The 15,491-nt window shown below is 34.5% G+C and overlaps 3 protein-coding genes across 3 annotated transcripts; 1 reads left to right on the top strand and 2 right to left on the bottom strand.

The window, feature by feature from the left end:
* Positions 1-1,799: 1,799 nt before the first annotated feature.
* On the bottom strand, positions 1,800-4,976 carry LOC123923482 (heat shock protein 90-2). The gene is made up of 3 exons (XM_045976169.1): positions 4,705-4,976; positions 3,921-4,062; positions 1,800-3,819 (listed from the first exon to the last, which is right to left on the bottom strand). Exons 1-3 carry the CDS (start codon positions 4,825-4,827, stop codon positions 1,985-1,987), a joined length of 2,100 nt encoding a protein of 699 aa, XP_045832125.1. The 5' UTR covers positions 4,828-4,976; the 3' UTR covers positions 1,800-1,984.
* Positions 4,977-6,008: 1,032 nt separating this feature from the next.
* LOC123881403 (transmembrane protein 208 homolog) lies at positions 6,009-10,029 on the bottom strand. The gene is made up of 6 exons (XM_045930085.1): positions 9,878-10,029; positions 8,744-8,836; positions 8,355-8,548; positions 7,476-7,560; positions 6,455-6,523; positions 6,009-6,368 (listed from the first exon to the last, which is right to left on the bottom strand). The coding sequence occupies exons 2-6, from the start codon at positions 8,825-8,827 to the stop codon at positions 6,279-6,281; spliced, it is 522 nt and encodes a 173-aa protein (XP_045786041.1). The 5' UTR covers positions 8,828-8,836; positions 9,878-10,029; the 3' UTR covers positions 6,009-6,278.
* A 474-nt stretch (positions 10,030-10,503) lies between these two features.
* On the top strand, positions 10,504-14,713 carry LOC123924371 (protein transport protein SFT2-like). Its single transcript, XM_045977237.1, has 4 exons — positions 10,504-10,957; positions 13,605-13,872; positions 14,026-14,130; positions 14,454-14,713. The coding sequence occupies exons 1-4, from the start codon at positions 10,752-10,754 to the stop codon at positions 14,562-14,564; spliced, it is 690 nt and encodes a 229-aa protein (XP_045833193.1). The 5' UTR covers positions 10,504-10,751; the 3' UTR covers positions 14,565-14,713.
* The last annotated feature ends 778 nt before the right edge of the window (positions 14,714-15,491 follow it).

The following is a 15,491-nucleotide window of genomic DNA, read 5'->3' as shown; positions in this document are numbered from 1 at the left end:
TTACATGTCCACTAAATCTTAGAGCGCACCATCACCAACAAATTCTTCCTCCATTCCTTCATCTTCTCCCTCGATTCCTTCATCATATTCTTCATAACTTCACCATTAGAACCTCCAGAATTCAAAACAAATCCAAATAAAATATTTCAAAATTGCACAATAATCTTAGATCCACTTCTTCCTCAAAGACACAATTTGGATTCCATTTATCCACGCACAACACAAACATCATAAACTTAGATCCACTTACCCACGAATCAATGTTCTAATCTCTCTCTTCAACCCAACAATCAAATCAAGTAATCAACCTTGTTTCCATGGTTGCTACTGTTGCTTTTCGATCCAAACCTTCAAATTACAAAGAAAAAGCAACTCTTGCTTTATCCCAGTTAAGATACTTCGCTTTCAATTACACACATGCTGGATTTTACTTTGTTTGTTCCTTTTTGGTTTTGTTTCAATTTTGTTATGATTTTGTAATTTTGAGAAATTTTTTTCTAGGTTTGATAAAGGTTGATTGAAGATCCATGGGGATAAAGAAGAAATGAAGAATGGGGGAAGAAGATGAATAGAAGGAAAAAATTATCATATGTTGGTGGTTCACTATTAAATATAATAGGCCAACAAAGATCTAATGAGTCTTATTTTTGTCAAAAAAAAATCGAAGGGTTGAAATTTAAAATATTATTAAGGTCTACGATGTACCACTATCTATAGTGGTTCACCTTACACAGTCCTGACAATAGTTAACGATTTTTTGGACAAAATGGACGGGAGGGACCATTGTGGCAAACAGTGCATCTTTAAGGGACCAAACCGAAACTTTTTTTCTTTATGGGACCAATTTAAAACCAAAAATGTCTTTAAGGGACCAATTTACTAATTAAGCCTTTAAATTTTGAATAAAGATTTATATTTTTTGTTATGTGCTGTTTGAGAAACAACCAACCTCTTTTTATACTAGCCACATCACACCTAATCCGAATAGTTTAAAATAAAGACAAGTAAGCACTTGTTCAAGAGTGTTTATTTTAGGTTAAATTGCACTTTTGACGCTTTACCTTTTTAAATTTGTAATTTTGGTCTTTAACTTTTATAATACACTTTTAATGTTAGTATCTTTTGCAAAAAATTGACCTCCAATAATTTTGATAAAGTTAATACACACGTGACAAGTGACCCACACAACACGTCAGCATATCTTGCCACGCTGATAATGACATTTGAGTAATTTGTCACACTTACGTTGACTTAGTCAAAGTCAATAAGATCAACTTTTGACAAAATAGACTAAAATTAGAGGAACAAAAAGTACTATTTTGAAAATTAAAAGATCAACATCACAAGTTTATAAAAATTAGAAACCCATGATGATTGAGAAAATGAAAGAAACTGAGAAAAATGTTGTTCATGAATGCTCAGGCAACAAGATGAGAAATATTTGAAGTGCCGAAGATTTCCAATTATAGCATCCCATGTCACTAGGACAAGCACGTAGTATTATTAAATTGATTTTTGTAAATAAAGTTTAAAAAAAAATTGTAAAAAAATAGGCTTTTAGAAACAAGCATTTATTTTATTATAAAAACTGGGTTTTTACTTTTTATAAAGAACCAAAGTTATTTATGAAAATTTCAAATAAATAAGAATGTGATAAAAAATAAAGTATATTATTTAATTAATGAAAGCGTTCTAATTTATAAAGCTTTTGCTATTTATAAAATATAGGAACAAAATATGAAGTATGAAAAAAGAAGGCCACCAACGATATTGATAGTCAACAATTGACACACCAAAACTTACGATAAGTAAACAGTAGATAAACTGGGTCCAGAAAATTGCATCTAATATCGTTAACATTCCAAAATTAAAAATTAATAAAAGCAAAAAACATAGTAATAAAAAGACTGTTTTCTTCCTTCAAAAAAAAAAAAAAACTGTTCTCAATCTCAATCCTTCCTAAATAATGGCAACTACATAAGACTTAGTCAACCTCTTCCATCTTGCTTCCCTCTGCATCGGCATCAGCTTCCTCCAATGGTGGCATGTCAGCATCATTTTCAGTTGCATCCTCATCAATGCTAAGACCAAGCTTGAGCATTCTGTGAATTCTGTTTCCAAAAGTGTTGGGCTCATCAAGGCTGAATCCAGAAGTTAGAAGGGCAGTCTCAAAAAGCAAGAGAACAAGATCCTTCACAGATTTGTCATTCCTGTCAGCATCAGCACGTTTCCTAAGCTCCTCCATGATGGGATTCTCAGGGTTGATTTCCATTGTCTTCTTGCTGGACATGTATCCAGCCATGCTGCTGTCCCTCAAAGCTTGTGCCTTCATGATCCTCTCCATGTTGGCAGTCCAACCATACTCACCAGTCACAAGACAGCAAGGGGAGTCGACAACACGGTCAGAAACGACCACTTTCTCAACCTTGTCACCCAACACTTCCTTGACAACCTTGCAGAGGTTGTCGAATTTTTCCTTCTGTTCCTCCATCTTTTTCTTCTCATCCTCAGTCTCATCAAGTTTCAAACCTTCCTTGGTAGCAGACACCAATTTCTTTCCCTCAAATTCCTTGAGCTGACCAACAGCATACTCATCAATAGCGTCAACCATGTAGATAACTTCATACCCCTTCTTCCTAAGCTTCTCTAGGAAGGGAGAATTCTCAACAGCTTTCTTGCTTTCACCGGTAATGTAGTAGATGTCATTCTGTCCTTCCTTCATCCTGGTAACATAATCCTTGAGGCTGGTCAACTCATCACCACTCTTGGTGGAGTGGTACCTCAGCAATTCAGCAAGCTTTGTCTTGTTCTGAGAATCCTCATGGATACCCAATTTCAAGTTCTTGGAGAAAGCCTCGTAGAACTTATTGTAGTCCTCTTTGTTCTCAGCAATTTCGAAGAAAAGCTCAAGGCACTTCTTTACCAAATTCTTTCTAATGACCTTCAAGATCTTATTTTGTTGAAGCATTTCTCTTGAAATGTTAAGGGGGAGATCCTCAGAATCCACAATACCCTTAACAAAGCTAAGATACTCAGGCATCAATTCTTCACAGTTGTCCATGATGAAGACACGGCGGACATACAATTTGATGTTGTTTGGCTTCTTCTTTGTGTCGAAGAGGTCAAAAGGTGCCCTCTTGGGTACAAAGAGAACAGCCTTAAACTCCAACTGTCCCTCAACGGAGAAATGCTTAACGGCCAAATGTTCTTCCCAATCATTGGTAAGACTCTTGTAAAAAGCAGCATACTCATCCTTTGTAATCTCTTCAGGCTTCCTCATCCAAATAGGTTTCTGTTTGTTCACCAAATCCCACTCATGAGATACCTCCTTAATCTTTTTCTTCTTTTTCTCCTCCTTCTCTTTTTCCTCATCTACTTCCTCAACCTTACCCTCCTCTTCCTTCTTCTCTTCCTCGTCCTCATCATCAGAAATCTCCTTCTCAATGGTTTTCTCAATCCAAAGAGAAATTGGATAGCTAATGAATTCGGAATGCTTCTTAATCAAGTCCTTAAGACGGCGTTCCTCAAGATACTCAAGCTGGTCCTCCTTGAGGATGAGAGTAATCTTAGTTCCTCTGCCAAGAACTTCACCGGTTGTATCCCTAGTCACAGTGAATGACCCACCAGCTTGGGACTCCCACACATACTGCTCATCATCGTTGTGCTTTGTGGTAACAATAACCTTCTCGGCCACAAGATAAGCAGAGTAGAAACCAACACCAAACTGTCCAATCATGCTCACATCAGCACCAGCAGCCAAAGCTTCCATGAATTCCTTGGTACCAGACCTTGCGATGGTACCTAGGTTGTTCACCAAATCTGGAAGATAAACAAACAAATGTTAGAAAAACATAAATTATGACACAACAAACAGTTCAACATTAACCAATTTCACCAACCACGAAGACATCTTATCTTACCAGCTTTTGTCATTCCAATTCCACTATCAATGATAGTCAAGGTGTTGTTGGTCTTGTCGGGAATAATGTGAATGAACAACTCTGGCTGAGAATCAAGCTTGCTCTTGTCGGTCAAACCCTCAAATCGGATCTTATCCAAAGCCTTCGTTACAACAGTCAAAGAGAGGAATCAGAACAAAATCCATGCCCACAACAGCAACAACAAAATCCAACTATCACATCAAACATTCCTAAAAGCTGCCCAAATATTCCAATGCAAAAGTAACAACTATATTCCAAAACCATATTCTTTGGTCACAAAAATCTTTTGATTGAAAACTTAAAGGATCAACTATAAAAAGTTCTTGTGTAAGCATTACTGTGTCAAATAGATCACAAATTAGGGATAACAGACTTATAAACAAGTATTAATACGCTAATTAAACATTCAATTTCAAATTAGGTATACTAATCATGACTTTCATATGAATCAACAATGAAAAATACGCTAATTACTTCAAAATTAAAATCATGTTAGTTAATTTCATATAACAATCACCACAATGTAAACAAAAAATAATTGAACCATAACAAGAATAACAAATCATAACTGAGAGCAACAAGAACAACACAAAAATCACCCTAGAACATGAAAAACTACACCATTAATCCAATAATCAACATAACCAAAATCAAATCATCAAAGTAAAACCAAACCTAAACCAGATCAAATCATGACAAATAAAAATCAAACAAAGCTAAAGACGATGAAAAACAAAAACAGAGCGACGAAGAAGAAGCTTACATCGGAAGCGTTACTGATGAGTTCACGAAGGAAAATCTCCTTGTTACTGTAAAAAGTATTGATGATGAGACTGAGAAGTTGATTGATCTCAGCTTGGAAAGCGAACGTCTCTTGTTCCGCCATTGTTGATCGATCTAGGGTTTGTTAGATTGAGAGTTTTTTAGAGATGAAGAACGAAAAGTGTGAAAGAGTGTTAAGTGATTGTGTTTTTATATAGTAAGTGTTAGCTAGGGTTTGAAGTTTTCTAGATCCTTCTATTTCTATATTTAAAAAAGTTATTTTGTGTTAACTCGATCGCTATTATTTGGGGCCACTTTACTCTCAACTGTCCCATTTGACTTGGTTGATTGGATTTTAAAAAAAAAAGTAAAAAAAGATTGGATTTTTAAAAAAAAAGTAAAAAAATTATGAACTATTTTTTTTTAAATACATTATTTTTTTTATGGAATATATTTTATTTTACTTTATTTTATTTTATTTTTTAAAGATATTATCCTAAAAAATTGCTTTAAAGATGGGATTTTCAAAAAATTATAATTATTTTATTTTAATTTGATACATTGATTTCACTATATACTCCTAGAAATTTTGGCTTTTATTAATTTTATATTAAAATCTGATTTGGCCTTACTGATTTTTCCTTTTTTTCCTTCTCTTTAAAAGTAATAAATAAAGGAAAAAGTTATGTTTGACCAACTTCTTATTTTCTATTTCTTTATTTTATTTATCTAATTATTTTTATTTCTTTTAAGAAGTAAAAAAGTAAAAAACAAGTAGCACCAAACGTGAGCTTATTACAGTTACAGAAACTTGAATTAAACTTCTCACCTGTTAACACATTCACTTTAGTCCATTTCTCTAATAGTATTATTTTAAGCTCCTCTTTTGAAATTTTTTCTCTAATACTATTACTTCCAACTTCCAACAAATTAAATCATTGAGTTAAAGAATAAAAAACAGAACAAATTAAATCATGGAACCTTGTCCTATCATCCGTACACTCACAATTGGGCATTGGCACACTTTTCCATTGAATTTTGAAGTACAATGTTAATCTAAATCCCTTCCTGTTTTGTTTTTGGCAATATTTTTATCCCGGTGACTGGCTTTGTCCAGATTACGCATTCAAGACGTGTGAAAAATTGTTCAAATTGTACAAATTGGTCATTGACTTAATCATATCAAACCATGTTTCTCGTACCCAATGCTATTTTAAGTATGGAGGATCCTCCTTCTCCATACTTAGTTGTTTCTTGCTGATATAAAATGGAGAGGATCTCATCTCGTTAAACCCATTTATGCAATTCCACACCATTCACTCTTGCAATGTTTCATGTAATTTGATGTAAAGCATCTTTGCTTTGACAACTCTTAATCCAAGTATCCCATAAGAGGTTAGCTCATAAAAGAACTTTTACAAATTGTGTAAAGGATACATGTTCTTGTTTTCTTGTTTCTTTCCGCAAATGGAGGGGCATTAAAATAAAAGAAAATTGTTGTACATTACACGGAAACCCTCCATCAGTTTGGGATATTTGGTTGATATTGGGCAACTGGGGTTACATTCCAGCAAACTATCTAGTTCTGGTCTTGACAAACTTAGGTCTGGATGCCTTCTTCTCCAACTTTTCCCTCTTTTTGCGGGTCTTTTCATCTTCAACTTCCTGATCACAAAAAACATACACAAATTAAGTTACTATGAACCTTCCTGTGGCTTGAAAGTGAAAATTAATAAAGACTGTGATCATACCTCTGAACCACCTTGTGGCAAAAATCCTTTAATGAGGCCAAAGGATTGGTATGCTCCAAATGCTGGTATCTGGTACATGTCAAGAAGGGAGCACCGTGTCACTAAAGGTTGTTGCATTATCTATTTTTATTTTATGATTGAAGGGTTTTAAAACTTTTTTATGTAAAACACGTTCAGAATTCAGATATTGATTACAACTTTAAATTGAACTTGTAAACTTAAGTCATAATTCAAGCAGTTCCCAACCACAGTTATTTTGCACATAACAACTGATATAATTCATAAATGAAAGAACTATTATGCCAGTGTGAGAAAAAGTCACTACAGGTTAAATGATAAAGCACACAATGTTTTGGGCACCTCCTCCTGTTTAACAAGCCAGTCCCTTCCCTTCATGTTGGTTGCTTTCTCGTACATAAATGTTCACACTACGTACTATCTTTCAGGCATGCACTAATAAGTAAATCTAATGAACCTTTAGATAAACTCCTCCTTATGATAAATGTACATTTTTACCGCAGAACAACTGAGTGCATGCATACACACACTGCCAAGCTTGGCACTACATAAATGTTCACACTATGTACTCTCTTTCAGGCATGCACTAATAAGTAACTATAATGAACCTTTAGATAAACTCCTCCTTATGATAAATGTGCATTTTTACTGCAGAACAACTGAGTGCATGCATACACACACTGCCAAGCTTGGCAGTACATAAATGTTCACACTATGTATTCTCTTTCAGGCATGCACTAATAAGTAAATCTAATGAACCTTTAGATAAACTCCTCCTTATGATAAATGTACATTTTTACTGCAGAACAACTGTGTGCATGTGTGCACACTGCCAAGCTTGGCAGGTAAAGATCCGATTGAAGCTAAGACTACATTTTTCGAAGTGGTATCAGTCCAAGTGTGAGACTACAACATCAACAATTACAGTCCTAGTCCTACATTCTAAAAGTATACCACATTTTGAGCCAACCAAAAACTTATTTAGGAGCAGATTGGACCTTACCACAAGATATATGTACCAGAACTTTCCAGAGATAATGGACGCGACTTGCACAAAGCTTGTTATGTAGATAACGTCATGTAAATAGCTGCAAAATATGACCGGCAGTAAGTAAGGAATTATCATACAATTAAAAGATAGCAAAAAATTCAATGCAATTGAATTTTATTTATCAATATAGTTTGGTTTCACATAAGAGGTTCAAGAACTTTTGGTGACTGAAAATCTAAATAAGGGGAGGGAGGGCTGACTTCCCTAGACCTATGGTGTCAAATGACTATGAAACAAGTTTAAGGTCCATCCAGGAGCCAAAACTCCATACGCTACAGCCTACAATATATACATGGTGCTTTTGTTCAACACTACAGTTATATCTGTCAACCATTCTTGCATGATGGAAGAAATTGCTAATTTTAGTCTTAGTAAAATAGAGTAGAAATCATATATCACCAAATTTAAGAGCTTCAAACACTTTCAACACCGAGTATCATGATATGCAAAAAACACCCCAACACGAAAGGCTACAAACGATACAATCAAAAAACCATTGGAACAGATTAACTGTAATTTTTTCAATCGAGGTGCACATCTTGTATGCAAACAGTGATTGCAAAAGGCACAATTTGGATTAGCTTCTACCTTGTAGGAGTTTCTCCATTAAAATAAGTTTATAGAGATCCTTGAAAACACCTTATAAGCTTATAGGTCTAAAGAGATACTAAGTTAAATGAGAAAGCTTATGAAAAAATTGAGATGGAGAAACTAATTTTAACTTTTACGAGAAGTTATTGTTTAAATAACTCAGTTATTTTGTGGCATTCATTTTCCCTAAGTACTTGTTGGAGATCTCTACACAAACCACAAGACAAAACATAGTCATACCCGCAAACTCCACCAGTAGTCATATCAAACCCACCATCTAAAAGTTCACCATCATCGGCGTAACTTGGGTTTGCCATCTTAGCAAGTTGTTGATAGGGAAAATAATATGCTAGAGAAGTCACAACCAAGCCAATCCAATGCTTCCATGTGAAGCTAGAATGGAAGATTAACATCCTAATTACTACATAAATAACCTGTTCAAAAGTAAACCAATGAATCATGTAATCAATAACCAATACACTAGTAAACAAATTTGAGCAAAATTAACTACATTCACATGCATTCAGAATCTCAAGCCAATAAATAAGAATTAAAATGATAAATCCTAACCAACATCTTGAAGTGAATTGAAATTGCAATCAGAGAGAAAGAGTGTAGAGAAAAAGTACGTTGCAGGCAATGATGATACGGCGGATCCTAGCCATGTGACGAGTGTTCTCTTCCTTGCGTTTTTTAGCACCTTGATTTGCCATTTCTCTCACCTACGAACAAATGCATTACATATATTGATCAGCATAACCATTAACAGAAATTGAAAAGAGAAAGAAAATTACCGAATTAAGTATGTTCTACATGAAGGGACAAATTATTGAAAAGATCAAATATTCTAAGAAAAAACTATGATAAAGGCTGATAGAAGATATAATAGATATTAATGCATCACATATTAATCTCAATTGCTAAGTATATCAATATGATGTACCGAACTGGAGTATAAATCACATCCAGTGACAAAAAATATGTGATTAGAATAGAACACTATTTTGAAATCATGGTTCAAAAAATGGTCCTCCCTGTTCACAAATTGAATTTTGAATCTTATGATTAGAACACTATGTTAAAAATCTAAAAGGAAATAGAAAGAAATAAAGCTCATCTTATGTAGTGTGATCAACAAAATTCATACTATGAACTATGAAGCCATTTATGCAACATGAATAGTTAGATCTGAAACCGAAGATTTGACAGCAATAATAGTCAGAGATAGACGGACCTAAGTTTTCTAAAAGTGACTACATCTTCATCCCCTAAATTTGTGAGTCTGTTTGTATAAACAACTTATTACACAAACGCTTATCATAATCACTTATGTATAAGCTTACATAAGCTGTTTTTATAACAAAAGATAAATTGTTTTCATATATTCTACGAGCTGGTTTTCATGAGTTATACTAGAGAATTTATGAAAATAAGCTGAAAAAAACTTATGAAAATTATAATAAGTTGTTTTCATATGTGTCCTCAAACAATCTCACAAAACTTATGTTTATATAAGCTCAAGTAAATAAGTCAATCCAAACAACATGAATCTTCATCCTCATCCCCCAAATTTTTAAGATTCATAAACAATTAACAAATTTAGACAAAAACTCTAAGGGGAAATCAATCAGAGTTTGATTAGGGTTATGGGAAAATCAAAGGGGGAAACCAAATCAAAAATCAAATTCGCTACCAAACATAAACAACAAACCAACATATTGAAGATTCAAAAATCGAAGGGGAAAGTTGAAAACAGAACTTACAGTCGCAACGGCGAGAAACGGCGGCGTTTAGCGTTCTGGTGAGGGAGAAAACTGAAAAGCAGAGGTGCACGTGCGTTTTCGGGTGGTGAGGTGAGGGAGAAGAAGAGCGTGTGTTCGTGTTGCGTTGTGTTGACTGGAGTGGCAATTTTGTAATTCCCTTTTAAATGGAAGGTATTATAGTAATTTCCTGCGTACAACCAGTTTTATGACTAAAAACACAAATTAATTTTTGTAAAAAAAAAAAAACACAAATTAATTTTTAACTCTATAATCAATTTGGCTAAAAAAAAACTCTATAATCAATTAGTCATTTTTGTCAGTAACGTCATTCAAAATTCTTGATTTTTAGGTTCCGGACAAAAATGAAGTGTTACATTTTTAGGTATCAAATGGTGGTTTGTCCTAACTCCTAATAAGAATAAGTAAGAAAATGCACGGCTAATTTATCCTTTTTATGAGATACAACATTGAGGTTGAATACGCGATCTAAAAAAATTTGATCGATCGAATTTAGATTATATGTAGTCAACATTATCTGTAGTCATGCAGTTAAAATAGATCTGGCCATCTGATTAAGACTAATGTGATCCAACTTTAAAGTACTTGTACATTTAATAAAGTCTTCTTTCAATCTAAAACGTTCTGGACTACATGCAGTGGAGATCCGATTTGATCCAATTAAACACAGTTGCAGTGAGTCTATCCAGTTCCACACCGGCTACCGGAACCGGTCACATATTATTACATTTCCTTTTTCAATTCCACTCTCAGGCAGCAGCGTGTGAGTTACACCACCACCTTCTTCTTCTTCTTCTTCTTCTGAAAGCAGAAAAAACAAAATGCTGTTGTAGATTAACCACCGAATTTTCCAAAAATGGAGGGGTGGTTCTCAACTTCAACCTCACCCAGCAACGACGTTCAGCAGAAACCAGCAGGTTCATCTTCTTCTCTACTTGCTGATTGGAACTCATACGCTTCATCTCAGCAGGATCAGGACCCTTCCAATTCCACCGCAATCACCTTCGATCTTGAATCAGCCGTTAGATCTGCCAATAACACTGTCACCGGCACTTTCAGCGTGTAACCTTTTTCTACTACTTACTTCTTACTTGTTATTTTTATTATTATTCAACTCAACTCAATTTTCATTCCAATTGCATTCTATATACGCTTGAATTAGGATTTTGTGTTTTTGTTTTTGTTTTTGTATATCATAATTACTGTATGCAGCGTTAGGATTAGGAATTAGTATTATGCTAGCTAAAGTGTCTTCGAATTCGGCAATGATAGAACTAGAAATGCATCATTCAAGTCATAAACGCAGCAAGTTGTGATTTGATTGCAAAAGCTCAAATGGGAAAATAGTAATGACATTCTCACATCAATTTTTTCATACACCTATGATACCTCGTTCGTTGGTCACATTCAAAAATGTGGTTAGTTAATTTGATTCACGCTCAAAATTGTAGTTAATTCAACTATATGGTTAACCAAATTTTCACAAATTTTAATGTGATCTAAACTAATCATTTACTCAACTGAATTAACTACATAGGTGTAGGAAAAATTGGGTATCCAAATTGATGGGACAAAACTATATGGACTAGTAAACAGGTGTAGAAGTTCAGTTTTTAAAGACAATTGAAGGAAGGAAATGAGAATGCTAGATTGCAAACCAAATAATACTCATACCAACACTAATGTTAGATTTAGGTTAAATCAGCGAGAGTTAACTTCAGGAAGGAGAGTGGTTGAGAGTGGGAAGTTTAACTATCTTACGATGTGATGATTGACTTGGAGTGTGTTGTTAACCAATTTAACTGTCCTTGTGATAATCATTCATAGTTGTCAATCAATAGTGCAGCATAGCCGCATGATAATAGAAGAGCAGAGCAAAGAAACCTGTTAGCTGCTATATCTTTATGTTGCAGAAATAACAGAAATCGTGTGTTTTGCTATTGCGACTGTTAGGTCTCCAAAAAGCTTATTTTGCCCCTGTCATATTTTCGTTGTTGATTATTCCCTCCCTTTTTTCAGTCAAAAGAACTAAATCCTTAATTTCTCCTCGCATGTTTGATCAACCAGCCATAACGTTCAAACATAAGATTTTCCTTCTTGTCAAGTCCACTATTGTACGGTGTCATGTCTGGTGGGTTCTGGTGTCATTTTGGTGACTGTTCTTTACATGCTATGTTTTCTCATTTATAATAATCTGACCTATTTTCCCTTTCGGCTCTTTTGACTCTATATCCTTTGTTGTTTGCATACAAGTTTTTTTAATTGCAGTTCCTTTTTCATTTCTGGTTCTGTCAAATAAATGTCAACCTTTTTTGGGTGTTTAAAGTTCGAACTCATTGTTGCTTCCCTCACATGCTCTATTGTGAGTTTATCACTTTGCAGTCTTTTTTTTTTGAATAAAGCATTTTGCAGTCTTTATTTCCTTGATTATTGTAAATTTTTAACTAAGACCAGTGGATTTTTATTATTAATGTTATGCCTTCAATCTTGAGCATTAACGTGCATAACTTACTCAACCATTATCTAAAGTTTTAGTATAGCGGCCATCCTGGTATTGCGTGTTTGGTGTCAGCCTTTACATGCTCTCCCAGAAAAAGATTGATCCTTGACAATAAAGACTACACTGATTTTGTTGCCTACATGGGTGCAGATTAAGCTGACAGCCCAAGTGATATATAGGCCATCAACTTTAGGTTATTGTGTTATTATAGGAGGTAATCATACTACTTGGAAGAACAAACAGAATATTGTTGATAGATTTAGTGTGCAGAATACTTAGTTGTGATTATGACTATTACTACACGCGAACCCATATGGATAAAACAATTTATTTTTGAACTAAAATTTTGTGAGTAAAGACTATAGTATTATTTGTGATGATCAAGCTTCCTTATAGGCTTATGCTTTGCCTCTAATCCAATTTTTCATTAGCAAACAAAGCATATTGAGACAAACTGTCATTTTATCAAAGAAGAGATTCTATCTAGAGAAATGACAATATCATTTAATCCCAATGATCAACTGGCGTATATGTTCATTAAGTCACTCTGGAATCTAAAGGTAACATAAATATGTCACATAAGCACTAGCATGAAGAGGAGTGTGGAGTTTTCAGTTGTATTTAATACATAACTAGTTCGTGATAAGTTTCAAGCAAAATTGAAACCATTTGTTCTCTTGGAAATGCTTTAGCTTATTTATTGTTCATGTGAAGAGGAGTGTGGAGTTTTCTTATTGTGCATGTAATAATCACTACATGCTGTATTCGTTATTCTTAAGCATTTGAGATTAATCATTGAGCACTCTCTTGACGTTTTGTCTTACAATGCAATTTTTGGGGTTAGTTGATTCGGGATATTATGACTTATGATGGTTGAATCTTGGCGTTTGTAACCCTTTGATGCATAGCAATTACGGTATCAAGCCTCTCGCATGATTATGCGGAAAAACTGCCTGTTATTTTCTGCCTTCTCTGGATGTGGCAGGATAGTCATTGTATAATTCTTTATATTTTATTCTTGATGGTATAAATCTCCATAGAAAGAAAAGATAATGGATTGGTGTAGTTTCCGTTCTTTTTGCATAAATTGTCTACATCATGGTGAAAGATAGTGTTGGGATATTGTAGCACAAATGCACAATTACTAAACTGTTTTACCTGAAATTATTACCTCAATTAGTTAAACAATTTTCTTTTTATAATTGTTAGGGTTTCTAAAAGTGTCAGAGATATACCTGGAAACTTCCAGTCTGCAACTAGTAATGTTCCTTCCGGGAAAGCACTCCTGTATTTTGGTTTGTTTCTGGCGAGTGGAGTCTTCTTCATTTTCATTGCATTTACCTTGTTCTTGCCTGTGATGGTGGTTATGCCCCAAAAGTTTGCTATATGCTTTACTCTTGGTTGTGGATTTATTATTGGATCATTCTTTGCTCTAAAAGGGCCAAAGAATCAGCTTTCTCACATGTTTTCAAAGGAGGTAAGTTACTAGAATTTCGTGTCATGTTTTTTCCTAGGTTATAAATCAACTTCTCATGTCATTTGACTTATTTTAGTATAATAGTCCCTTTTATTTGATTGCATGTTTTTATGCCTTCTCCTGACTCTGTCCCTTTTTATGAATATTTTTCAGAGGCTCCCCTTCACACTGGGGTTTATATGCAGTATGTTTGGTACCATTTATGTATCAATGGTGCGTCATAGCTACATTCTCTCTGTTGTATTCTCTGTTGTACAGGTATCACTTTCATGGCTCCCACTCCTGTTATTTTTAGCATTTGCGGTGGATTTGAAGTATGTGCAGTAGTTGTATAGTAAAATCTTGTATTTACATAGAAATAAGTCCTTCTATATAGCACAAACTTTTAAATTTTCAGAGTTCTTATTTCCACATTTTTAGTGGCTAGATTTATACGATGATTGGTGTTGGTTCCATGACAGTTCAAGCAACTAGAATATGGAAATAGGTTTCCTTAGATATTTTTGCATATACTATTTATTCTGTTTCTTTCTAAAACTACCAATCTTGTATTGAAAATGATATTTTGATTATACTTGCAGGTTCTCTCACTTGGATACTACGCTATATCATATTTTCCTGGTGGATCTGCTGGAATGAGATTTCTGACCTCTGCTTTAACGTCCAGAATAATGACTTGTTTTGGGAGGTGATTTGGTTTTGGTTATTACATTTTTTTGGGGGGTGGTGTCAGATCTAAACTTTGTCTATAGATAGCGGAAACTCTGAACTTACCATGGACAAGATAATGCTGAGTTGAAACATCATTTAATATATTCTAAGATTTCAATGTTTGTTGCCACCTTCGAATGAGAGAACCAGTTGATCTCTTTGCGACAACTTCTAATCTTTATTGCATGCGTATAATACACTTGCAGTATCGATATTGCCTGTGTGATTCTGAGAGTTTGGCAATTTTTTTGAAACAGATTGTGTCTTATTTGACAAAAAAAAAAACTTAGTGCATTTCATTCATAATAGTAGATTCAATACAAGATGCACAAGAATTAAGAACTTGGAGACTAGCAATAAAGCGAAACGCTTGAGCTAAGTTATGAGCAACTCGATTAGTTTGTCACCTTACATAATTGATACTATAGTTCTCATACAAATTAATTAGACAACGACACAGTTCAATGATAGCTCCAAACTCGGTATTATTCGTCCGCCTTGATTGAATTGCTTGCACCACTTGCAAGCAGTCAGTTCCAATAATATTGGTCTTGTTATTCTATCAGATTCATGCTGCCAATGTAACACATCCAGCAGTCCTTTGGCTTCCGCCTCAGCAATAAAAGATTTACCATCTGATTTCTTCATGAAAACTTGCATGAATCTGCCATCTTTGTCATGGATGCAAGCACCAACACAGTATACATTCTGCTCTGCATAACATGCAGTGTCAATATTACATTTTAGTGATGCATTGACAGGTTTCGCCCACACAACACTCGCCATAGCAGCGCTTCCCTGTGCGCACTGCTGCGCTTCGACTACATATGATTCCAGTCTTGTAAAGCATCTCTAGCGCATTGAATAAATTCCATTTCTATTGAGTTTCCAGATCGGAATGTCTTCTC

The sequence above is a fragment of the Trifolium pratense genome, linkage group LG4 (assembly GCF_020283565.1).
Source record: "Trifolium pratense cultivar HEN17-A07 linkage group LG4, ARS_RC_1.1, whole genome shotgun sequence".
Lineage (NCBI taxonomy): Eukaryota > Viridiplantae > Streptophyta > Magnoliopsida > Fabales > Fabaceae > Trifolium > Trifolium pratense.
Note: the sequence above shows the minus strand (reverse complement) of the source record. Positions and strands in the feature narration are given on the sequence as shown.